Below are 27905 nucleotides of genomic sequence, written 5' to 3'. Positions count from 1 at the left end.
CTGAGCAGGGGGGGGGGAGCCTGGGAGAGACTTATTAAAACACTCAAACAATGTTTGAGGAAACTGTTGAGCAGAAGAAAGTTGGATTATTTTGAATTTTTGACTGCACTTTCTGATGTGCAAAAGGCAACAAATGACAGACTCCTCACTTATATTGTTTCTGCCCACAAAGACTTTAGTATTTTAACTCTGAATCATTTTCTTCAAACGTGATATCAACCTCATTTGCTTATTAATAATTATGATGCTGAATTATGTCCTAACCACCCAAATAGGACTGCCTTAATACATTCCCTCGAAATGAGGAATAAATTTGTTGAAAAATTCAATTGTATTTGAGCAAGTTAAATGATCTCAAGCTAGTTGAGTGTCTTAGTAGAAATGCATGGCGACACGGAAAATTCATAATTCCGTTTGGCGAGAGCCGACATTTTTTTTTAAAAGATTTGAATGAGGTAGAATCGCCTCCCTTTAATTGTATAGTAAAATCACTTCCCCCAATCCAACAGTTATTTGATTGATTCGGTGCTAAATCCGACACTCTTATGAGGACGGTTTGAAACCTTTCTTTTCCGAGTCCACGGTCGAGTGTGGAGTTGAGACTCTGCTCAGTCTCAATTCATTAGGTATTGAAGAAGATGCTAAGTTGTCGGCTGTGGACAAGAAAAAAATAGAAGAGTTCAAAAACTCTATCATATGGGAGAGGGGAAAATATCACGTAGACTTACCATGGTATCATGAGAGGATCTCACTGGTAAACAGTAACTTTGTGACTTCCTTGAAGGTAATGGTCAGAGTGGCAGAGTCCTTAGAAAGGAAGGGAATGTATAATGAGTACCTCCAAGTATTTGAGGATTATGAGGAATATGGAATAGTGGAGCAGTTTTTCGCCCCGCCTGGTAAGTATGAAGATTATATTTGGGTTCCACATAGACCCGTTATTAAGGAGTGAACTTAAGTGACGACAAAAATTTGTCCTGTATTCAACTGCTCCCTAAAACGTCGAGAGGGGATGTCAATTAATGACGCTGCCTACATGGGTGTGAACTTATCTGCTAATTTATTGGATTTATTGTTGGGATTCAGGAAGAATAAATATGTCCTTCTTGGTGATATGAGAAAGGCCTTTTTACAAATTCACCTCAAGTCAGAAGAGGATAAAAACAGATTTTGGTTTTTCCTTAAAAAAGGTGACAAATTGTGTACTTACAGGTACAAAACAATTATATTTGGGTTCAACGCGAGCCCCTTCATTCTGAACTTCATTTTGAAATTCCATGCGGAAAAATACGCTAAGGATGCAGCATCGCATGCTATTTCCAATAATTTTTATGTGGATAATCTTGTCACTACCAGTTGTGACAGAAAGTCCATACTTGCTATTTATAATAATGTTCGTAGCAGACTGTCAGAGGCAGGCTTCGATTTACGATCCTGCAATTCCAACTGTTCTGAGATACAAGAAAAAATGTTGGAGGATGAAACTATTTCTTCTCCCTTCCCAGCCTTTGAGAAGGTATTGGGTGACTTATATGATCCTGTTCGGGACACGTTCAAACTTTCTCCTAATTTAGTGGACCCCGAGGTCAATACCAGACGGGAAATTCTTTCACAAATATCAGGAGTGTATGACCCTTTGTCTATGCTACTCCCTGTCACGATACAGGGGAAGATCATTGTCAGTTTGATCTGGAAAAGCAAGTTATCATGGGATGAGCGGATACCCGAAGAACTCATTAAGCTGTGGCAAACCCATGCAAAGGACTTAAATGACTTGGGGAAGTTTGAATTTCCCAGGCGTGTATTGTCAGAAAATCAGTCTGCCAAATTTATCTGTTTCTGTGACGCGTCGAAAAATGCGTATGGATTCACCCTGTATGCGAAACAGGGAGCGAATTGTTCTCTGTTGTTTGCAAAGGCCATAGTGGCCCCAATTAAGGGGAAGTCACTTCCCACATTGGAACTATTGGCCATGTATTTGGCTCTTAAGGTAGCCCCTCAAGTTTTGGGTGCTCTGGGGCCCCTTAATATTGATAATTTTTTCCTGATGTCTGATTCCCAAGTTGCCCTCTCGTGGATCCTCAACGGTAAAGGATCCAAGAAAAATATATTCATTGAAAACAGGATCGCAGAGATCAAAAAATTTTCAGAAGATATTAATATTAAATTTGGCGTTCTACCGAAATTAAAATATGTTTCTTCGTCGGAAAATCCGGCAGATCTTCTAACTAGAGGTATCAATACTTCTAAATTTTCTCAGTTATTAAATTTCTGGATGTATGGCCCAGAATGGCTAAATAGAGATGGCATCAATTAGCCAATCTCATCCTTGCCTTGTCTAAACGAAACTAATAAAAAACTTGTATCATGTTTGTACTCTCAAGAGACACGTCCTTCTGAAAATACCTTCCCGTTGAATATTACAAGGTATTCCAGCTTATCTAAGGCAATCAGTGTCTTGGAAAAGGTGTTGAAATTTTATGATTTGTTGCGTCACCGTAGTGCTGACAATTTTAATAGGGCCAAATTATTGCTATTTGCTAATATGCAAATAGAGACTTTCCCTCTGGAAATAGGTTACTTGAAATAACCATCCGGGAAAGTGCCTCCCCCTAGGGTTACTGCTTTAGGGTTATTCCTTGATAAAGATGGGTTAATTAGAACCAGAGGTAGGATACAGAATTCTGATATTCTGCCCTTTGAGGTCAAGTTTCCCCTTTTGTTGGGAAAATATCATTATTTATCAAAACTGGCAATTAAGGAAGCTCATCTTAACTGGCAATTAAGGAAGCTCATCTTAACATGGGGGTTAATTCAACCCTCAGTAAGTTAAGGCTATCTGGAGTTTGGATCCCTCAGGGGAGACAAGCCGTAAAAGCCTTCATGCGTACTTGCACCGTATGTAAAAAATAAATGCTTTGCCTTGTAAGGCACCTGCAGGGTCGATATTACCTGCTCATAGGGTGAACTTTATTCACCATTCAAACAAATGGATGTGGATTTCACGGGTCAATTTTCTATTAAAGTTGGACGGGTAAAAGTTAAAATGTACATATTACTCTTTACATGCATGAGTTTGCATGCAATTCACTTAGAATTATTGCTGGATATGAGCACCCACTTGTTTATGCTGGCCTTTGTAAGATTTACCAACTTATTTGGTATCCCTATGCATGTATATTCCGATAACGCAAAATCTTTTGTTGCGTTTGGAATATTGCTATCGAACGTGCTCGAATCGGACGAATTGAAGGAACAATTTAAATCCATATACATTGTCCATCGAACAATTCCCCTTTACTCTGCCTGACAGGGGGGGGGGAGCCTGGGAGAGACTTATTAAAACACTCAAACAATGTTTGAGGAAACTGTTGAGCAGAAGAAAGTTGGATTATTTTGAATTTTTGACTGCACTTTCTGATGTGCAAAAGGCAACAAATGACAGACTCCTCACTTATATTGTTTCTGCCCACAAAGACTTTAGTATTTTAACTCTGAATCATTTTCTTCAAACGTGATATCAACCTCATTTGCTTATTAATAATTATGATGCTGAATTATGTCCTAACCACCCAAATAGGACTGCCTTAATACATTCCCTCGAAATGAGGAATAAATTTGTTGAAAAATTCAATTGTATTTGAGCATAATGATTACCTCTTATCATTAAGAGAAGTTGATGCCAAAATCAGGAAAAATTGTGCCCCCAAGTTATCTGTTGGAGAGATAGTACTTATTAAGACCCCCAACAAAACCAGACAATTCTGGAATCTGGGTAAAATAATCATATTAATTCCTGGAAACGACAATAATGTTCGTTCCGCAGTTGTTCTTAAGGATGGGTGCGAACAGGTCCATTCCTTAAAAAACCTTGTGCCCTTGGAAATTAAAGGTAACGATGATATTGCATCAACTGAGTTTATAGAAGAAGGAGGTCCCTTTTTCTGTCCAACCTGTTCTGTTCCGAATGATGGAACATCACCAATAGTGTGCTGCGATTCTTGTGACAGCTGATACCATTTTAGCTGCGTAGGAGTTGATCATAAAGATACCTAAGGGTAGTGGTTTTGTCCTAATTGTAAGGATGGGGCTCCTTAGGTCGGTCCATATAGTGGAAATTAGCTAATGTCTGGATGCATGGAAAGTTGAAGTTTATACTGAAGATTGACAACAGACAATGGCACACATATATTAATATTAAATTTTTTTTATTGAATTAAACTTGTAATTAACTTGTATTGTGAAAAAGTAATGATTATCCATTACTTTTTCCTCTCCTCCTTGGCAGTGTAATATGAAGAAGTTAACTGAATTAAAATTATAATTTTGAATCTCAATTTGAATTTTCAAAAATAATCATATTAGATTAATAAATTTAATTGAATAAAAAAAAAATTGTAATTATAAAATTGTCGAAGTTAAGACTTATGTTTATTGGATTAACTTGTTAGTCGTTGTTTATCCGTTTTATTAATAAACTTGTATTGGGAAAAAAGTAATAATTATCCATTACTTTTTCCTCTCCTTCTTGGCAGTGTGTGTGAGAAATTCCATAACAACGCCATTTTGTTTGCCGCCTAACATGATTTGCTAGACAGTCGTTGATTGGTTCAATTTGAATGCGCTAGTTTGGCGCTAATTTTGTATACATGTGCGGTTATTGTTCAGTCTGAACAATGAACACAGAACAGTAAAAGACTCACACAGCGGTGCTCTGTTATAGAGTGCCAGGATTTTACCTTCATTGGACACCATGCAGTGAGTGAACGAAGGACATTTCTCTAAATACAGAGACAACATAATTGCTGAACTTATTCTACCCAAGGAGGATTTTCTGCATTGTTCGGCATGATATATTTGATTATAGGAAATTATTCCTATTTCTTTCAGAGACTATGTGGTCCCATATATGCACGTATTGGGCGCCTATCATTCACGCCGTGTTCACCATGTACAACATGGACATCCTTCTCAGGAAATCCCGAACTAACATTCCCACAGAGAAATCATAACTAAAGGCTCCATTACGTATGGATAGCAAATTCAACCACTGTTTTTGCAAGGACTTACTGTGAACCAAAGAACTTTCATTTACTGATACATCTTGAATAAAATTTGAGTTTTAAAGGTATGGCTTTTGTTTGTGGAATTTCATTTGCTATCTGCAGGGAGGAAATTGGGTGTGTAAGGAAGAAATTTCTGACATTTACCTATTAAATTTTTCGGTACTAATGCAGTTATTGATCCGTGCTGAAATAACATTATTATTTAAAAAGCCATTCTTAACATGAGGAGGGGAGGGTGTTTTGTATCTATTCTGTACTTTAACCTTACAATTGACTAAAAAAAAAAAACATATCATAAAACTTTAATTAAACTTGGAAATACGATTTAAAAAATAGCGCAGGTCAGTAAGTGCACTAGCACCAATTTTTCTGTTGGTCGTCATGGAACTCAACGCCCAAGGAGTACCTGCTTTTTATTTGCTGCATATTTGGGGGGGGGGGGAGATTATAGTAATAGGTAATTATTAATAGGAAAATTGGCCGATATCTGTTTTTGTAAAATTGTTAGGTGAAAGTACAGAACACCCTCCCGTCTCCATGTTAAGAATGGCTTTCTAAATATTATTTCAGCACAGATCAATAAGTGATGAGTACTTTTTATTTCTTGAAAAAAAAAAAAAAAACAACTCGACGAGAACACGACTGTTTTTTTTTAATGATTGTTTTTATTCAAAAATAAAATAACTATAATCTCTAGCAAAAAAAAAATAAAGGTACTCCTTGGGCGTTGAGTTCCATGGCGACCAGCATAAAAATTTAATGAGTAAATGTTTACTTTAACTACAGCAGAACGCAGACGAATAAAATTTGTTTTTTTAAAGGTTTTCAGGGTCGCTGACAACGAATCTGATATTCAAGCCCGTTGCAAATTTACCGTTTGTATGGTATTAACCCTTGAACCCTCGCAATATTTTGTGCCAACTCATCGCCATCGTTTATGCTATTCTTACATGATGCGTTCGCGCATGGACGCGCGTAGTAAGGTGACTTGCCACATCGCGGAAGAAGTTTTTATCAGACATTTGAAATAACAGGAAAGTTTTCAAAAACAAAATGTGGTTCATTTTTCTGTGTTACGTAGTTTTTGATGTTTTTTTAATTGATCTAAAAAATTAAGTTTTCACGCATTTCAAGCATTTTTATTTTTCGTTTTTTATTTTTTAGGGAGGGGAGGGGGTTCAATTATAAAACTCCTACAATATTTAACAGGTGCTTCTGTAGGTGTGTCAGAAATTTCGTGCAAAATAGTGAATAATTCCACCCATCTCTCCAAGCTTATAACTCCTCGAAAAATGTAATTCAAGCACTATTTTTTTTTCAATTAAAAGGAGCAAGGACCAAGGTTTCATTAAAAAAAAAAAAGAAAAAAACTAACAACGTGTTTTTTTTTTTTTTTTTTAAGGTTTTAAACTTCGGACTTTATAGGTAAATTTCTAAAAAACACTACTTTTTTTTTTTGTTTTAAATTTGAATATATTATTAATTGACCTTTTCTCTTCAATTTGTGATATATAGCACTTTGGTGAGTAAATTAATTATTTACTTTTTAATAGACATTTCAAAATGGGAGGCGTGAATTATTCGACCCCCTGTCTTTCCAAGATTATAACTACTCGAAAAATGTAATTCAAGACCTAATTTTTTTTTCAATTAAAGGAGTAAGGACCAAGGTTTCATTAAAAAAAAAAAAACAAACAACGTGGTTAAAAAAAAAAGAAGTTTTATAGAAGCTGTTCTGTTCCTTCTTCTATAACTTTGAACTTTACAGGTAAATTTCTAAAAAACACTACTTTTTTTTTTTTTAATTTGAATATATTATTTATTGACCTTTTTTCTTCAATTTGTGATATATAAAACTTTGGTGAGTAAATTAATTATTTACTTTTTAATAGACACTTGAAAAATGGGGGGGGGGCGTGAATAAAAAAAAAAACGTTTGTCTAAAATATTATATTCGGTTTATTGGAAATGGCATAAAATTTCACATTGACCTTGAAAATATCGTAAAAATAGAATCAATAGAAAATTTTTTTATAGATTTTTAAAGTTTAAAAATTGAAAAATATTGAGTTCGTAAAATTCATTACTGTTTAAAAAAAAAAAAATTTCTATTACTTTTAAAACAACTTTAATAGTTTACTTTGGAAGTATAATCCATAAAGAAAATAAACAACCCACTTTTAAAAGAGAAATTACGAGTTTTTTATATTTTATTCACAGTTTCGTGTTGGGGGTGTCAAAAATTCCTACAAAAATTCTGATACACCTAGTGCTTTCTTTGCTTCTGCAGTTTAATTTACCGTTTTTCCGTAAGTAACGCGCCGCGCCGACATACACCGAGCAGAAGAACTGTTTAATTTTTCACATAAATTCTGTTTACATTGGGGGGGGGGGTAGAACGATGGAGTTCTTCTGCTCGGTGTATGTCGGCGCTTTACTTACGGAAAAACGGTAAATTAAACTGCAGAAGCACCTATTAAATGTTGTACAAGTTTTATAATTGAAAAAAAAAAAAAAACGAAAAAAAAAACCGAAAAAAAAAACCGAAAAATAAAAATGCTTGTGTAGACCGCTCGTGAAAATTTAATTTTTTAAATCAATTAAAAAAGCATCAAAAACTACGTAACACAGAAAAATGAACCACATTTTGTTTTTGAAAACTTTCTTCATATTTTAAATGTCTGCTAAAAAATTCTTCTGCGATGTGCGAACGCATCAATGTAAGAATAGCATAAACGATTGCAGTGGAGTTGGAGTTGGCACAAAATAATGCGAGGGTTCAGGGGTTAATACCAAACAAACGGTAAATTTGCGACGATTTTGAATATCCCATTCGGGGTTTGTATTACTGTACACATAGATTCGAAAAAGTTGTCAAAAAAACAAATATATAACAAATAAATGTTATCAAAGGCAAGATAAGTTACTTTTCTGCCAAACTGGATATATTTTTTGTGTTTTTATTCAATGTAACATATTTATTCAGCTCGAAAAGCATACAGTGTTTACCGATGTATTCGAAAATTCAAGATGGCGTCTCTCACACCCTCTTTAACACCGTAAGTATGGAAAAAGGTGTTATAAATAAAAAACTATACAAAATACTATTAAAAACCCGCCGAATATATGTCAACCTATGTCACGGTAACATATATTGAGCGAGTTTTTAACAGTATTTTATCCGGTTTTTTATTTATAACATCTTTTCCTACACTTACCGTGTTAAAGAGAGAATAAGACGCCATCTTGAATGTTCCAATACATCGGTAAACACTGTATGGTTTTCGAGCTGAATAAACATGTTACATTGAATAAAAACACAAAAAATATATCCAGTTAGGTAGAAAAGTAACTTATCTTGCCTTTGATAAAATTTATTTGTTATATATTTGTTTTTTGACAACTTTTTCGAATCTATGTGTACAGTAATACAAACCCCAGATTCGTTGTCAGCGACCCCGAAAACCTATAAAAAAACAAATTTTATTCGGTGTTCTGTTGTAGTTTTTTACCCATTAAATTTTTCTGCTGGTCGCCATGGAACTCAACGTCCAAGGAGTACCAAAATAAAAATAAAATCAACAAAATAATGTAAAAAGCGTTAAGTTCAAGCCATAAAAAAGGCTACACACGCCAAAATTCTTTCCTTTTTTTTTCCAGATAAATGAACGATCATTGAAACGCGCTGTGCGACGCTGCGTACAACATCGGAGCCGATGCGTATTTCGCTATAGAGGCCTCACTCGTGTACGTCAGCCAATAATTTTCTACCTTGTCGATTTTCGTAATTTTTTATATAATTATCTTAAAATACGAGGTATACGTAGATACCATTGTATTCAGATTAAATTCAGTATTACGATTTTCGAAATTTCGTCCCAATAGTGTAGAAGCGCAAAAAAAAAAAAAGAACAAAAAAAACATATCACGGTTCAAAAAACACGAAAGCATGGAGAAAGGTAAAATAATACAAATTAACGAAGCCACGTCGAATCTCGCGAGAACACAAAATTACCGTAGCAGCAGCAGGAGCAGCATTTTGAAGCGTTTCTCTTAGTAACCTCATCTCGTTCTTTTCGAACACGCAAAAAAAAAGGTCGACTAAGTTATTTATTTTATTTTATTTTTTTTTTTACATTATATATTTATTTATCAGTTACCGCAGAAAGAAACACCCAAAATCTTCTGTTAATCATTTTTTTTATTTAACAAAACAAACAAAAAAAAGTTTTGTTTCGGTCCTCATGTGTTTGACGAGCGGTATCGAGCGGCCCTATCACCCAGGGTGCGCGTCTTGTAATGCGTTACGTGGATCCTTTTCTCGTCATAGTGGGTGTTGGAACAAGAAAAGTCGGCCCCAAAACATGATGAAAAGTCCCCAGTTATTTTCTTTTTCTTCTTGTTCGATAACATTAGTATTATCATTAATTTCGGTGACGTTCACTTGTTTTCCTTTAGTTGTCACGGCTACTACAACAACCCCAAAAGCACCTGTATCACCGTCATCATCATCACTACAGTCTCCTCACAACAATAATTATACTGATGTTGCCCCACAACAAATATCTTCCGTCTTTTTTAGTTTATCAAATTTAAAACGAAGTCCTATGTCCACTGTTTTCGGACAGAATCTCACGACCGGCTATCTGGATACTTTAATGGGAGAATTTGGTACAAACGGCTCCATAGGGAAAGACCAACTCTCAGAGATGATGGAAAAGGTAGTTCACATTTTTAGACAGCAAGGCAGTGATGAAAACCAGAAGATTTCAGAAGAACACAATCATGATGGAATTAATAGTCAGTTTCATTCTTTGTGTACACAAAGATTTCTAAGCGGCACCGTTTCCAGAAAAAACGCTACTACTGACTTGAATTATAGCGTGGAAGCAGACGTCGAAAACGAGCAAAATTTGCATCTCAACCAGTATTTATCGTGTCAGCTGAATAAGGTAAGGAGAAAAAATATTTTTGTTTCTTTTATTTACTATTAATCAAATACAACAATGGAAATTGTTCAACTTTTTTATTAGAGAATTGGGGTATGTTTTACTGTGGTCACTTTTTCGGTATTATTATACAAACACCGTGACAGCGTTAGGGTTAGGGTTAGGGGTTAGGGTTAATTCGCTGTCACGGTGTTTGTATAGTTTTACCACTTTTTCTTGTGTACTCTTTGAAAACGCTTGTTTTTCGAATCGATTAAACATTTTACATTTTAGTAAAAACACTAAAAACCTACCCAGTTGGGTACAAGAGTAACTTATCTTGCCTTTGGTAACATTTGTTTAGTATGTTTTGATTTTGTGACCACTTTTTCGAAGCACTGTCGACAGTAAAACATACCCGAGAATTGATCATTTAGATTATTCCGGTTATTTTAAGGTGCAGATAGTGGGAAAGGGCGCAACCACTCTTATTATTTTTAATAAAGTAACCGCTCCCTAAATAATGGAGCGAGTACCTACCGTTCTTGTTAGGGTTGATGGAAAGTTTTTTGGATTTTTTTTCTTTTTGGTGTTTATTCAAGCTGGCCCTGATGACAGCAATTAAAAGTAAAATATATTTTAAAAAAAAAGTGCTAATGCACTTAGCGATCCGCGCTATTTTTTAAATTGTATTTCCAAGTTTAATTAAAGTTTTATGTACCTTTTTTTTTATTCAATTGTAAGGTTAAAGTACAGAATAGGTACAAAACCCCCATCCCTCCCCATGTTAAGAATGGCTTTTTAAATAAAAACGTTATTTCTGCACGAATCAATAACCATAGGGCATGACTCACGCCCTATGGTTATTGGTACTCATGCCCGGGATTTGCCCGGCATGAGTGCCAAAAAAAAAAAAAAAATTAAAAATACAGAAAAATCGTTTTATTTTGTTGTTTTTTTTTTTTTTAATTAGGCCCACTTCTACAATTTTCTTTAAAATGACGACTTTGGTAGGTTTTCGACTATGCTGAATACGAAAATCTCATTTAAATTTTGAAGAGGCAAGTAGTTATTGAGATATAAAGACCTGTATTATGCATGCACTGTAATTCTCTGGCGGTCATGTTTTTAGTCGCATGTTCGCGCGATAAACAAGTCTACTTCGCTTCCAAGTAAACTTTTAGCGATGTTAATTAGGTTGGTGCAAAATGATGTTTTTTTTTTTTGTTTTTTTACGCTCAACTTCATGTCAAAAACATTATTTTTGTACTAACTACTACTAACTACTACTAAACTGTATTGAACATGAGGCTGATTTTTTGGTATTATTATACAAACACCGTGACAGCGTTAGGATTAGGGTTAGGATTAGGGTTAGGGTTAGGGGTAGGAATTCGCTGTCACGGTGTTTGTATAGTTTTACCGATTTTTTTTATTCCGACACGTCAATTTGAGTTGTCTCCCCTTTATTTGTTTGGTATACCATTTATTTAATCGAATTTCATCATCGAAAATACGACTCGTTTAATCATAAAATCTGAGTTTTTTTTTTTTTTTTTATGACGACCCAGCCAGCGTAGTATAAACACCCCCAAATCACCCATGTTAAGAACGGCTTTCGGAATAAACACCTCTAAACCTCCCGATGTTAAGAACGACTTTCGAGGTTGGGGGGGGGGTGTTTATTCCGAAAGCCGTTCTTAACATGAAGTTGGGGTGTTTATAATATGCTGGGGCCATGTCGTAAAAATTCTTAGGTAAAAAAAAAAAAAAAAAAAACTACTTGATCGATATGCGTGATTTTTGGAATATATCTTCGTTTTGTAACGAGTACGGACGTGTCGTCGTACTCGTACAACAATGCATAATGCTTTTTCTAAGTATCGATTTGAATAAGCATCTTTATTCCGCTGTTTTCTCGCGTGTAATCACCCAAAATAAGCAAGATTTTGGGCAGGTACCGCTTAAGCACACAAAATACCGTTGGAAACCTTATTCTGACATTTGCATTTGATTACTAACGTTTTAACCGATGTAACCATCTTTTCGAACTAATAAAACAGTACCTGGGAGCTTTTTTGTTCAAACTTCTTTGCTTAATATTCAGACAACATAAATTAAATCAAATATATTGAAAACATTGCTTAGGTTGCTGCAAAGAAAGTGGGCTCTCTCTCTACTGTGCTAGAAAATTATACCTGACAGTATTCTTTATCACTATAAATCCACCATTCGCCCATGCATGTAGTATTGTTGCCACATCTGAACTGGTGAATTTTCTACAAAGCACATAGGCTGCTGTAAGGTCTACAAACACAGTGCCTGTTATTTTTTGGTCTGTCAACCAAGGGCACTCATACTAAAAGTAGCCCAAATGATACAAAACTCAGCATTGGTGAGCATAATTGAATGTCTACTTAGTAAGCGGCGTTTCCATGTTGAGATGGATGGAAAAAAGAGTAGATGGTTTATCCAAAACAATGGCATCCCTCAAGGTTCAGTTTTGGCTCCAACCCTATTCAATATCTACACTAACGACCAACCACAATACCCAAATTTATAAAGATATATATATATGCCGATGACCCATCGTCACCCAGACAAATAGTTTTGACATCATAGAAGAAAGACTTTCTGATGCCCTAGCCACTCTCTCTAGGTACTACAAAAAGTGGTACTTAAATGCAAACCCAAACAAGACCCAGGTTTGCGCCTTTCATTTTAATAATCAGCAAGCAAATCGGAGACTAAGAGTCATGTGTAATGACAACATGCTTACACATGAACCTTTCCCAGTCTACCTGAGGGTAACTCTGGACAGAACACTCTCTTTTAGAAAACACATTACCAAATTGAAAGGCAAACTGTCATCACGAAACAGCCTTCTCAGTAAGCTTGCCACCAGCAATTGGGGTGCCGACCCCAAAAACACTGAGGCAAACAGCTCTCTCACTGTTCCATTCCACAGCGGAGTATTGTGCCCCAGTATGGGCAAGATTATGCCATGCCCATAAAATTGATGTAGAACTGAACAAGGCATACCGGACCATAACTGGTGCCCTAAGACCAACTCCCTTGCCAGCTCTATACTGCCTAACTGGTATTCCACCACTACATATCAGGCGAGAAGTCATCACCAGAATAGAACGGTACAAGCAGCTTAACGACCACAGGCACTCACTGTTTGGCCACCAATCAGTGAGACAAAGACTAAAATCTCGCAGTAGCTTCATCAATATAAAGGAAATCGATCCCAGGCAAGCTGCCTCTTATAGGATGGAACGATGGTGAGACTATAACAGTAGGAATAAAAATGAAGCCCTACCAGATCCAAAAGAAACAGTGTTTCTTAGAAACACTCCCCCAGGGTTCAAAGCTTGGTAGAAAAAACTGGGTGACTCTAAATAGAGCCAGAGCCAAAGTAGGCAAAACAAAAGACAATCTCCACAAGTGGGGTCTAGACACCTCACCTTTATGCCCATGTGGAGAGGTACAAACGATGCACCACCTTAGGGAAAACTGCCGATTTGGTCCTAATTGCTCAAACCAAGATCATAAGGAGGCAAACAGCACCGCCATGCGATGGGTTAATTTCTATTGCGATAAGATATGATGATACAAAGCACAAAAAAGGCGAAAAAAGAATAAACACCACAAATAAATGTTACCAAAGGCCAAATAAGTTACTCTCCTATTTACCTGGATAAGGTTGTGCTTAATTTTAAGCGTTTATTAACTTTGAAACAAAAGTAGTGTCAAGTCTGTTATTAAAACGGAAAAAAATAGCGGTTTTGTTATAGTCTTGGACCCTCGATAATCGCTAAAATAAGGTATCTGGCCTTAACGCTGAAATCCAAGTGTAGTATCTGTTCTGATGCAAATTTAATGTTAATTTGTCCTTAGTCAATATAGGGGAAACTCTTCTATACTAAGGCAATTTGTATTTTTGCCTACTGCCAGAGTGCCCCTTTTGGAAGAGCTTCCACACACGCACACACGCGTCACTTTTTACTCATGGAGAAGCAAGTGAATACAAAATTGAACAAAATATAGGTAGAAACCCATCCAATAAGTGTCACCAATCGGGCGAAAATGTAATGCTCTACTGATATTTTTGTTTAATTTTCGATTTTTGAGCGATTATCGAGGGTTCAAATGGCCATAACAAAACCACCATTTCTTGTTCGTTCTAACTCAACAAACTTGACACTAATTTTGCTTAAAACGCTTTAAAATAAGTTAAACGCATTAAAAAAAAAATAGGTGCTCGTGTAGAGAGTGATCCACGCTATTTTTTAAAATAGTATTGCCACGTTTAATTAAAATTTTATGTTTTTTTTATTCAATTGTAAGGTTAAAGTACAGAACAGGTACAAAACACCCTTCCCTCCCCATGTTAAGAATGGCTTTTTAAATAATAACGTTATTATTTCAGCACAGATGAGCGGATCACTCTCTACATGAGTACCAAAAAATGATAAAAATGTAATTTTTATGTGATTACTGAAAAAACGATAAAGTAATTCAAATTTAAAAACTCTATTTCTTGAAATTTAATTCTTTTTGGTGTACAAAAATTTATATCAATTTGAAGCCTTTAAAATTACGATTAAAATGTTGTTTATGGTCGTTTAAGAGAAACGGTTAACTGATGGCTAATCAACCACAACTAACTACGAATTCGGAATAGATAAGATAATACAGTATCTGTATTTATTTTAGTCCGATTCATTCATTTTATTGATTTTTTTTTAATACTGATTTTTTTTTTTATTATTAATATTGATTTTCTTTTAAAGTTGTTTTTAAAGTGTGCCGAACGGCATGCCTTCTGGCCAAGATCAAAGTGTAGTATCTGTTCTTCAGATACGGCACTTCAATTTATTGTTTTCTCAGTGGAGAAATGCTTCACGACTGAGACAATTTTTAATTTTTGTTCCTTTTCTCCACGTTAAAAAAACGACGATGGCGTCTGTCCCGTGGGGAGGCATTGTAAATAGGAATCCTGAAAAATCTTAAAGTGTGTGTGTGTGTGTATGTGTATATATATATATATATATATATATATATATATATATATATATATATAACCATTTCACAATCATCTAAACGTAGATTCATGTTGGATTTTTCCCAAATCCAACAAGTGTTGTTTACCTGATTTACGTAATGATCGTATAGGGCCGCGTCGGCCGCGACCTTTATGAAGGCCACAATAGGTCATGTCAACAAGAAAAATAAAGGCGAGGGAGGGGATGTTCTTGTTTACTGGCGTAATAATTCTATTCTGAACCTTCGATAACATTTTAGGTATATTCCAGAACCTGAACCGACCCAACTTCGTATCGGCATCTTCCGACATAGTTACGTAGGCAGCTGGAAAAAGCCACGCAATAACTGTTAGCATCACCATTGAGATTAACTCAAAACACTAAAAACAAAACTGTAAATCAAGGAAATAGTTACTCTAATTGTAATTATATAACTTTTTTTTTTTCAAGAAAAGTATATAAAACGTGGAAACAACTGTAAAAAAAATTATATATATATTCAGGCAAACATTAAAAACAGAGATACCTTGCTTAATGATTCTTTTTTTTCATCTTGAAGTTAAAAAAATCTTACGAAAGATCGAAAAAATGAAAAAAAGAATCAAGCAAGGTATCTCTATTTGCCTGAATGAAGGAATGCTGCCAGTTGCTGCCTAAATACACTAATATATATATATATATATATATATATATATATATATATATATAATTACTATGGGTGCCCGGTCTTGAGATGTACGTTGAGCAAAAAAAAAAAAGTGGTCAATTTTTTTAACTTTGACCCCTATTATGACCCCTTAAAATTTATTGTTTTGGGCTCAAATTATTAAGTTAGATGCATGCCCAATGAACCTATATCTAAAATTTCAAGTGTTTAGACCGAAAAATTTTCGGAGGAGTTTGGTAGTTTTCAAAGGTCAAATCGTTGAACTTTGACCCCTTAATCGCCAAATTTCTGGCCGAAGACCGATCACATCGATTTTTCCAAATCTCAGTACCCTGTATATCAAATTTCGAGTCTGTAGACTTAAAATTGACAGCGTTATTGCGTAGGGAAATGTAGACACAGATACAGTTACACACATACACGCACAGACAGACACGTTCACTTTTATAGATATATATAGATAGATTATTTATTTTTTTTTTTTTTTTCGAAGAAAGTTCAGTGTTTTAACAAGTTTTTTGTTTTGTTTTCGCTAAATTCGGTATTTTTTTTAGATTAGGTCCACCTCCGCAATTTTCTTTTAAATGACGACTTTTATAAATTTTCGACTATGCTGAATACGGAAATCGCATTGAAATTTTGCAGAAATAAGTAGTTATCGAGATATAAAAAGTTGTATTATGCATTGTATTCTTTGGCAGGCATCGTTTTTACGCGCGTGCGCGCGCTCCATAAACAAATCTACGCGCGTAACAAAGATGGCCGCCAAATAATACAATGCATAATACAACTTTTTATATCTCGATAACTAATTATTTCTGCAAAATTTCAAGGCGATTTTCGTATTCAGCATGGCCGAAAACCTATAGAAGTCGTCATTTAAAAGAAAATTGTGGAGGTGGACCTAATCTGAAAATTTACCCTAAATTCTTTGGGAGGGGGTAATTTAAAATGTTTTGTTATTTATTTTCGAAAATCTTTCTAGGTCCTTTTTTTTTTCTTTTTTTTTTTCTTTTTTTTTTTCTTTTTTTTTTTTCTTTTTTTTTTTTCTTTTTTTTTACTGTACACAGTGTGCTGTAATTCATTTTTCGACTAAAAAAAAAACAATCTTGTTGCAATTCAATGACTTTCACGGTTTCATTGAATCTTGCCGTCTGCTGACAGTTGATCGGCTAATTGCATTGCATTTGCATCTTCCGACATCTTACCGTAACCTGCTGGAACATGCTGACGCGAAGTTTGGTCAGGTTCTGGATAAGTACCAAATTTCATTTTCAAAATAAATACAATTATATTAATCATATTAAAACATGAATCCAAGAAAAACACATTTTTTTTAAACTTGCTTAACCGAATCGGACGTTTAATAGCAAAGCGACATTGCATTTTTGTTATTGAACTCTTGCGAGTATCATCAATTAATCCCCGAATTTCAGATTATATATATTATTTTGAGCACAAATGCAAATTAGTTATTTAAGAATTTAACAGAGATTCTCAAGTTTCACCGAAGAATTACAGAACTTACGACATGCAGACAAATTGTGTAGTCAAATATTTGGAAAATCAGACCTTTTTATCATTTTCTTAGATTTCTGATTTGTACTTGATTTTGGAACACCACTACACCACCATCCTTCTTTCACTTCAGGCCTAATCCCAATTTATCAACCTCGGCACTTCATTTGCAGTCCACCCCTCAACTCAAAAATAAACACTACCACTAACTCTAGCCTGACACTAGATCCAAACCTCATCTCCCATTCAAAAAAAAAAACAAAAAAAAAAACAATGAGTAAAAATCAAATTTATTCATCTCTATCCTCCATTTTACCCCCCCCCTCCCTCCCTCCCTAAAAAAATGAATAATTAAAAAATAAACCAAACTAAATTGCAAACATTGCACTGGGCAATCAAGAAAAATATATAATTGTTTGCAAAAGAAAAAGTTCTGTTTGCTGACCATTTGGTTAGCTATGTACGTCAGGATGCCATGGTTGGTTAAATATTTATCAGAACTATCGTTGTGACCTGCAAATAAAATATCTAACGGTAAACAAGTTAGAATGAGAACGATTCTAGGGTATCATTAAAGTAAATCGTCTATACATTTCTATAGATTGTTTCTTCTGTGAATTCAAGTCTAATTCATTGTGTTTTGGATAATTACCCATAGATTCTTTCAACAGTAACTATGTACATGATTTTTTTTTATCCCCTTTAACATATATTTTATTATGTTCCTCTTGCATTTGTCTTTAACATGTGAGATAAATGTATTTGATATTTAATTGACATTGTATAAACTAATGGTAGACAAGTGGTTGATGAAGTTTGTTCAAGCAATTATGTTAGAATATATAGTGACAGTTTTAATTCTAAAGTAGGAGTCCAATAGGGATCTGTACTGAGTCCATTGCTTTTTATCTGTCATAGAAGCATTGGGAGTTAAGAACAAGTTGTTGGAGAAAAGATGTTGATGATTTTAATGCTTGCTTGCAAAACAATTGAAGATCTGCATGGTAAAAGGTCCGAGAGTGAATGCTCTCATGACTTATGAGATGCTCAGTGGTTGTTTTGTTGTCCTAGAAAGTCCACAGAAAGCTCAGTTTGTGGTACTTGTAAGCATTGGAGATAAGTGATGTGGAATTACAGGTAAATTGAAAAATAACCATTTTGCATGCAAGAAGTGGAAAACAATGGTGAGGGGTGATAACTCAGATGTTGAGAAATTGTATTTGCATGGCAAGACTGTTAAAGTTGTTCAGTCATTTGTTTCCTTAGTGATACCATTGGAGCAAATGGAGGAATTGGTCTGATTGCAAGCATTAGGGGTGAATGGGGTAAGTTCAGAGAATTTTTATTTACCAAAGCAAAGCATTATCACTGTCAACCAAGAGAAAGGTCTATCAAGTATGTGTATGCAGTGTGATGATGTATGGAAGTTGTTGCAATATTTTTGATTCATAATGGGGTATGATCCCACACAGTTGAGCGATTTTATTTATAAACAATGCTGCTAGGAACTGACGAATCAAATTAATTCACGTTCTGCTACCAACCAATCAGAAATCAGAATTGCTCGATAAATATTAAACCTTTTCTGTAGCAATTTCGCATGTTTTTTCCGTCTCGACACAGTAAGAATCTTTTGCTCTGTTGAACTGTTAACTGCAAACCAGTCTCCTAATGAACCATCGGAAACTGTTCTGAAACTAAACATGGCTTACACTTCTAGAGGTTATGGGCTCAGCGTGCATCTTTGTTTCGATGGATCCGAATCAAAATTCGAATTGTGGCAAGTTAAATTTCTAGGATATCTACGAATCCAAAAGTTACACAAAGTACTTCAAACGCAACCTGAAACAGAAACGATCCCGATTTCATTGAAAAGAGCACACCTGTCTTTGCAGAATTAATACAGTGTTTGGATGACCAAAGTCTATCACTAGTAATGAGAGAAGCCTTGGACGATGGCTGCAAAGCATTGAACATATTGAGAGAGCATTATTTATCGAAAGGAAAACCCAAAATTATTTCTTTATATACTGAACTGACCTTTCTAAAACAAATGGAAGCCGAAACTATTACTGATTATATTATAAGAGCCGAGACGACTGCAAATTCTTTAAAAATGTCTGGTGAAGTTATAAGTGACAGTCTGTTACTTTACATGGTCCTTAAGGGATTACTGAGTGATTTCAAGCCATTTACTACCGTGATAACACAGAAAGAAAAACCCATGACTTTTAGCCAATTCAAGGTAGCACTAAGAAGTTACGAGGAAACTGAAAAAATGATCACAGAAAAAACGAATCTACAAATATCATGAAATTTAAAAATATACACATAAAACACCAAAATTAAATTATACCCATGCCAGGAATAAAAACCGCAACTTTGCCAAAAACAATTTTTCTCCTAAGAAAAGTACAAAAATTATTTGCTATAATTGTGGACGACTTAATCACAAGAGTTTCCAATGTAGATACAGGACTCAAAATGGCGACTCCATTAAAAATATGGAGAGCTCTGTTAGCGAACATACATTTTTATTTTCGTGTACGTTTAATGCTTCAACAAACAATAATAATTTTCTTGTCGATTGTGGGGCCACGGCACATGTGATTATCAATTTTGATCCCTACTTTAAGCCACAAAATCATTTTGTAGAACTAGCTGACGGGAGTCGAGTAAATGATACTGTTTTGAAAAGAGGCAATGCTAAAATCTCGCTAAGGAACAATAAAGGTGAACTATGTTTCTGTATTCTAGAAAACGCTCTTCTAATCCCAAAATTTAAACAAAATATGTTTTCTGTACAAGCTGTTACTAAACAAGGTGCAAATATAAACTTTAGCCCCAATAAATCAAAACTGGTATACCTGAATGGAACTGTATTCGACATTAAAGAAAATGGAAGACTATATTATTTAAATAGCGTAGTCCCATCGAAAAAAAAAACCGTCATGATCTACAGACATGACATAAAATTCTTGGACATTGCAATATTCCTGATATCAAGAAGTTGCTGACTGTAGTTGATGGAATGAAAATACAAACATCAAAAAACTTCAACTGCGACGTCTGTACGCAAGGGAAAATGACAAACTATCAAAGCAAGATACCAGACAAGAAGGCCAAAAAAATCCTATCAATGGTGCATTGTGACTTGAACCGATGGCCAGAGAACATTATAGATATGTGTTGAATTTCATAGATGACCATTCAGGTTTAATAATGGTTTGCTTTTTAAAGAACAAATCTGATACCCTGCTAGCAACTAAAATATACTTAACCGACATGGCTCCCTACGGTGAAGTCAAGTGTATTCGCTCAGACAACGGTAGGCAATTCACCAATAAAGACTTTGAACTTTTACTAATTAACCATCATATCAAGCATGAAAAATCAGCTCCTAGATCGCCACACCAAAACTGGACTGCTGAAAGAGCGTGGTGGACACTTTTTGAAATGGCAAGATGCCTACTCATTGAATCAAAACTCCCCAAAAACCTCTGGACGTATGCACTTATGGCGGCAGCCTATATATGCAACAGGTGTTTTAACAAAACACTACCTAAAACTCCATATGAATCTTTCTGTGGTAAAAAAAACAGATTTAAGCAGAATGCATATATTTGGTTCAATTTGCTTTGCATATATAGATAAAAAGAGTAAATTGAATGTTAAAGCCGACAGAGGTATATTTCTTGGATACAATAAAAACAGTCCAGCCAATTTAGTATTTTTTTCCAGAGAAAAATAAAATAAAAAGAATCCGATCTGTAAAATTCACAGACATGTTTAATTTTACAGACGAAATCCTGTCATATGAAGATGAAATTATATTTCCTCAAATAATTAAAACAAACGAAGACAATAAAAATGACGGAGACAAGAGTATCTATCATGATGATGATAAAGTCAAAAGATATCCAAAAGAAATAGAAGGTGATCCGATTTTTTTATGGTCGACACTATAAAAGCTTATCAAATCAACTATTGCTATTCAAGGGAAAATGTGCCAAAAAGTTTTAACAAAGCAATTAATTCAGAACATTGTGATGAATGGAAAATTGCCATGAAAAAAGAAATAGATGCCTTAACCGAAAATGATACCTATACGGTAGTACCTCTCCCAAAAGATAAACATGTTATTTCTACAAGATGAGTCTTTACAAAAAAGACTACAGCATCAGGTGTAGAATAGTACAAAGCTAGAAACTGTTCTGTCTACTGCAAACCAGTTACCTCTCAAGACTTTAGAACAACAAACCATCGGAAACTGTTCTGAAACTAAACACTTCTTGGACATTGAGGGTTGAGGTTATGTGTTGCGTGGAGAGAAATGACATGAGAATGATAGACTGAGTGTGTAATGTGACTCTGGCTTAGATTTGATGACCTCAGAATGAGGTTAAATCTGGACATGAAGATCTGTGCAAAAGAGAAGACTTTGTTGTTTTAGTCAGGTTAACATTTCTGTAATAACGACATCCCACACTAATCACGCTATTCATGTCCTGGACCCCATAACATTTCATCCTGTTCATTTGTTGCTAACGCTATTGAATGCACTTCTCTCCAACAATATCCATGGTTGTCTTTACCATTTGTTTACCTATTCTGAATATTTCATTCTTTTGATCATACCTTTGTTGGATATCTGGAAATCTGACTTTCTCAACCTCCTTCTTAGCTTTGTATATTGTTCTTCTTGCTTCCCTCTTTACATCCAGATATGCATCCTTATGAAACATTTTATCTGCTTACTCCTCCATTTCTGCTTTTCTTTGATGCACTACTAAACTTCCTCATTTCACTACTATGTTGCCTTATCCTTTGGGGGCTCTTCTATCTACCCGCAAATCTGGTATGTTACATCTAACAGTTTATCCTTTAGCATCTTTCATGGTTCTGTCATATTAATATATAGATTTTGTTGGGTTAAGCATTAAGAAATTATGGCCGATAGAAATATTAAATTTTTTAAGATTTTGCATTATTGTGATCATTTTATCCCCAGAAAAAAAAAAAAAAAAAAATTTGTTCAATTACACAAAGCGATTTTTACTTTTACATTGAAGAACGTATTCTTTTCTTTCAGAATATACAGGGTGACCCATAAAAAACGGGCCTCAGCTCTAATTAGGTCCTGTTTCTTACTGTTTTGTCCGAATGAAATGAAACTTTGGTCATAACTAGTTTATTATATTCTAAACATCACATCAAAACACGGGTCTTTGGCCTTTTTTTTTCTTTTTTTTCTCCGTTCTACAGCATATGTTCTAGATGGCCTCTTTTGTTTTTTTTTGTTTTTTTGGGGTCACCCTGTACATATTTTTATTGGCTTGTGACTGAGCATTTTCCAGATAAAAGGGTTAAAATATAAAGAAATTTAATTTTTTTTTTATCCAGTGGCAATTTTTTTTTTTTTTTTTTACATTAAATTTTATACTTGAATAAAAGCTTTTTGATTAAAAAAAAAAAAAAAAAAAAAAAAAAATGGCTAATTCTCCATTGGAGTAACTTTTTGCTTAAGATGATAAAAATGCAGAATTTTCCTCTTTTTTTTTTTTTTTTTTATCTAAAACAAAATTGAGTCAATTTTACTTTGAAATGAGAGAACATATTGCAATGTTTGTTTATTTTAATCAGGATTTGACATACTCTGGAAACTTTTGGGGCTAAAGGGGGAGGAGAATGCTGAACTTAGTCATTTTTTTTATGCCTCATTCACTGTGCACTCATGCATGCTTTATTTGTTTTGTTTTTTTTTTGTTTTTTGTTAATATTTTTCCGTTTTTACTCAATAAAAGTAGAAAATCCATCTTTAAGATAGAATCCATTAACAAAATGACTTTTGCTATTTTTGTGATAATTTTTATTTTATTAACTTTTAACATAATAGACCTGAACTGATTTTGTTTAAGCTTATGATGTTATAGGCAGCCTTGAACAGCTGTGGAATGATACTTGTCTGCATAACACGAAATTAAAATTGTACTTAATGTGTTTTAGTGAGGAATGTTATGTCAAGTACCACCAACATTCATTTATATTTAGCTAAAAACTTTAGTAAAAATAGAAACAAAACATTTTTCAATAACCCGTTTAAGAATACCAATTCATACATATCGGCCATACAACAATTTATGAAGGAAAGGAAAAATATTTTGAATGATTCAGTTGGTTTGGCCTTTGGGCTGTGATCAAAGTGTAATATCTTTTCTGTTCTCATACTAAACTTGAAAAATTTGTTCTCAATTGAGAGTACTCCTTTTGGGGGTAAGTTGGATCACTACCCCCAATAAAAATTGATATCGTGTCTAACTTTACCCTTGATGATGGGGGCAAGTAAATAAAGAATTTATTTAATGTAAATAAAGATTATAACGGTAAAAAAAATGGTTAGGATTAATGAAACCTGACTTGACTGTTTGTTTATAATGATCTTATATAGATTTTTTTTTTTAATTGCTGTCATGTTGGAATTGGGTCCCATGAATTGAAATTGTACCACTTTAGATGTCTGTCATTCCAAGGGTGATTTTTTTTTTTTTTTTTTTTTTTTTTTTTTAAGTAAATTTTCAGTTCACCTAAAAATAAAACTAAGATTATATTTTTCTTGTTGATTACATTAAAACAGTATGCAAATTAATAATAAAATAGTCCAATTAGTATTGGGTTTCACTTTTTTAATAAATTTAATGTAGAATGAGCACCCACTTCTTGACCATTTTTATGTGAACTAGGTCTGGGTTAAAGACTAGACATATAAGATTAAAAAGTACATAATTTTGTTGATTACCATGTTTAGAGAATGATTATCATAAAGAAAATAATTTTTGTAAATTACTCAGTTTCGTACATTTTTCTAGAATTGAAGACAAGTCTCATTCTAACATTGAATAACAACTTTGTTGATTATCTTCATTAGTATGACTTGTATAAAATGAATTAGTAGTGGGAAGAGTTCCTGTGTAGAGACGTTGATGAAAGATTAGACAGACCTGTTGAAAGAGATAATTCATAGATACGTGTTGAAGTTGGTAGTAGAAGTGTGTCACGAAAGATTAGAGACTATCTTGTAGAACAATAGAATAGTTTGTGTGTGTACTGCATTAAGGTCCACGTGCGGTGGTAGCCATGTTGACTTGTCTGTTTTCTTGTCGACCGAGGGCCAAAGAACCCGGGCAAAGTTACACCCCAACAAAGGAGTGTGTTGTTAGGTAAGAGCCCGGAACAGAAAAAGAGAATTGTAGTGGGTTTAACCACGGCTATCAGAATATAGCCATGGTTTAACCTTTTATAAACTCAGTCACATGGTCAACTCACCTGAGTGATAGTCTTTGATTGGACAAGCCAGAAAGGAAGACTGCTGCAACCAATCGGCAATCTATACGCCCATAATTTTGTTTTTATTTATTTTTTTTTTTGTGTGTATTGATATTCATATTAAAACCCCTTTTTTTCTATTTATTTAAAAAGAAAATACAACTTTGTTATATATTGATCGTTGAATTGCATTTATCTGCAAAAGATCTAGCTAATTTGCATATTTTTTTAAACACTAATTTTAATTAATTCCCTGTTAGTTTTTTCAGTTTTCTTATGGGATGATCATCTTTAGTTAATTGTTACGTGTAATTATATTAATGCAGATATTCTACATGATTTATACTTGCATAAAAAGCTTATAGTAAACACAAACCTCTTTCTATATATATGTTTCTGTATGCGTATATATTTTTGTTTTAAAAAATTTTCCTACCTAACTCCTGTCAGTTTTTGGTCTACAGACATATATAGGATATTCGAACACATGCAAAACTGTATATTTGGGTTTTAACCGGGGAAAATCGGTGAAAATTCAAAAAATGAAATCTGCCGGGTGATGGTCGAATGACAGCATTACGAATATGCATGTGCAATGTAATAGCTATTGGTTTGTTTTAGTTTTTAGCTTTGCAGTAAGCATGTCTTCATAGTACAGTCATTGACATCAAAGGAAAAAGTAAATCGTAGCTAAACGTTTTGGTTTCGATTCTCTGTGGTGGCACACAAATCATTTTTTAACTTTTTAAAGCATTACAATATATTGGGTCCAATATAATATAATAATAAATATGAAATCTGCATTAATCAAAATATCATATTTAAACATATTTTATAACCGAGCAATGCCCGGCAGCCTGCTAGTAATGTTATAAAACGAACATTCAAAATCTTAAGCCACGTGTATATACTGTTGCTGCTACAATAGCTTGTGTAACTTAAACCCTTTATTTAGAACTTTTTTGTAGCATGTTATTTTAACTGAAATTAAAGATTTCAGCAACACCGGTTATAAAATTAGTGTCCATTTTACAGTGAAGATGAAATAGGAAAGTGGGCACATTCATTATTATTATTGTTATTTTCATTTTATATGCTGACATATGTTGGACAGCTTTAAAAAATTGACTGCCAAAACTAATCTATCTCTATCCAGATCTTTATTTATCCCTTTTCTCTCAAATGCATTTTACCTCCTGCCCCCATGTTTGGCATTCTATGAATTGGACCTGGTACTACACTATTTGATGCATGACAATTTTTTAATATTTATTTGTTGGCACTTTGGTTTTAATTTTGGAAGAATTCGATTTGGGACAAGTGAAGACAATCAGAAAATTTATGGAAAATCATAAATAAAATAACATGACAGAAATCATTAATTACTGCTAGATTTCTTGAATTAAATAAATTTAAATTTTTTATTTTTTGTAATGAATTAAAATTTTGAAACCAGTTAAAATAAACTGTTTACTTACAAAGAATTACATCCAATTAAGAGAAAATTTTGTGATCGTTTCCATTTATCTTGAATCGGGTTTAAAAAAAAAATGACGTCACTTTTATTCTGAAGCACTATTCATTGGAGGTGGGGTCCAGCATCGATGATAAAAAAAAAAGCCTAAAAATAAATGATTTGTTGAATAACATTCTCTGCTATTCGTAGTTTCAAAATGGAGATTTATTGAAGATGGACCAAGTTTGATTATTTGGATTATTCAAACTACTGTTCTCATCTTGGGTGTTATTTTCAATGTTTCAGCTGATATAACCGCCAACCTTCTTCACATGCATTGTGTCAAGCTCTTGAATCTACAGAGAATTTCAAACTGAACCTTTTAATCAACATGCATAGATTGTTTTGCCCAATCAGTTATGAACAGATAAACGCCTTAAGCAATTTGTATTTTTAATTAGTATTACCTGTAGTGAGGATTGAACCTTCAACCTCCAGAAGACTTAAAACTGATTATCACTTAATACTTTATCCGTTGCAGCACATTCTGAGTAACAATCTTCAGGAGGTTGAAGGTTCAATCCTCACTACGAGTAACTAAGAATAAAAGTTAAAATTCTTTCCACTCCTGGCTGACAGAATTAGAATTGTTTACCTTCATAAATTAAATAAAGGGTTCTGTTTAAAATTCTTTATAGATTTTAAAGGTTGACAAGGCACACCTAAAGATGGTTAGAGTTTACATTGGTCAAAGCATTTTGAAAATAGCTATCAAGATGAGAACAGTAGTTTGAATAATAAAAATTATCAATCCTCATCTGAAACATGGACTAAGTTGTCTTGTTTTCCTTTGTATATATGTTTCTAACCCTAACTTCTCAACTCCTTTAGTATGTAGATTAAATTTGAAATAACATACTTTTACTAAAAAGCTATTGAATTTAAAAGCAAATTAGTTCAATTCTCTGATATTTCCTATGATTCCTTATTTTAAAGTCTTTCAATATAAACCTAACCTATGATTCCTTATTTTAAAATCTTTCAATAATCAGAATATCTGAGTCTTCAGAGATTCAAAAATCTGACTCAGACTCCTAAGAATGCTAAGAGTCAAACACCTCAAATCTGTGCCACAGGTAGAAAAATCAATTGTAAGTGATATTCTCCTGAAGATTGAAGGTTCAATTCTGAGTGTGAGTGACTGAAAATTTACTCCTGATCTGAAATGGAACACATACATCAAATCTGTTGCCAAGGCCGCTGGAAAAATGGTGGGATCCTTCTATCGATCCAGTAGATATCTCACTGCTGATGCAATTCTCTATCTATATAAGAGCCAGGTACGTCCAAGGATGGAGTACTGTTGCCACATCTGAGCAGGAGCTGCTAAAAAGAACTTATTCTACCTGGATAGAGTTCAAAATAGACTTTGTAGCCTCATAGGGGATGTCCTTTTCTCTTTCCTGCAACCTCTTTCTCACAGAAAAGATGTTGCAAGTTTGTCTCTGCTTTATCGTTATTTTCATGGTAAGTGCTCCACTGAGCTCCAATCTATGGTCCCCCCCTCGCCAAACTTTCTCAAGAAACATTTGTCTCGCTGAAAACATTATCCATAATTCCCCCCACTCTTTATCTGTGCCTAAACCTAAACGTAGATTCCATGAACAAAGCTTCTTTCTAACTGCATGCCTGTTGAACTGTCTTCCGTTTGCTTGCTTTCCAGCTGACTACAATATGGTTATCTTCAAGTTCAACGTAAACAAGTTCTTGATAAACCGTTCCACTTTAACAAACTTACAAAATTTCTATTACTAACGATTACTATATTGTCCAATTGACTACTGTACACTCTTTAACCCTTATTCTCGAGTGGTCTCTTAGCCTTGATAAGTGGTG

The 27905-nt window shown here is 34.1% G+C and overlaps 1 protein-coding gene across 2 annotated transcripts in view; it reads left to right on the top strand.

The window, feature by feature from the left end:
* Positions 1 to 9158: 9158 nt before the first annotated feature.
* Positions 9159 to 27905, top strand: part of LOC145293039 (metal cation symporter ZIP14-like) — a 107567-nt gene continuing 88820 nt past the window's right edge. The window contains exon 1 of one of the 2 annotated variants that reach the window (XM_080139342.1): positions 9159 to 10018. In XM_080139342.1, coding sequence (XP_079995468.1) covers positions 9311 to 10018 — 708 coding nt within the window. In that variant the 5' untranslated portion in view covers positions 9159 to 9310. The remainder of the gene's footprint in view (positions 10019 to 27905) is intronic. The other variant, XM_080139343.1, reaches the window with a different exon arrangement.

This window comes from Euprymna scolopes, chromosome 14, assembly GCF_053919585.1.
Source record: "Euprymna scolopes isolate OS-2025 chromosome 14, ASM5391958v1, whole genome shotgun sequence".
Classification (NCBI taxonomy): domain Eukaryota; kingdom Metazoa; phylum Mollusca; class Cephalopoda; order Sepiida; family Sepiolidae; genus Euprymna; species Euprymna scolopes.
Note: the sequence above shows the minus strand (reverse complement) of the source record. Positions and strands in the feature narration are given on the sequence as shown.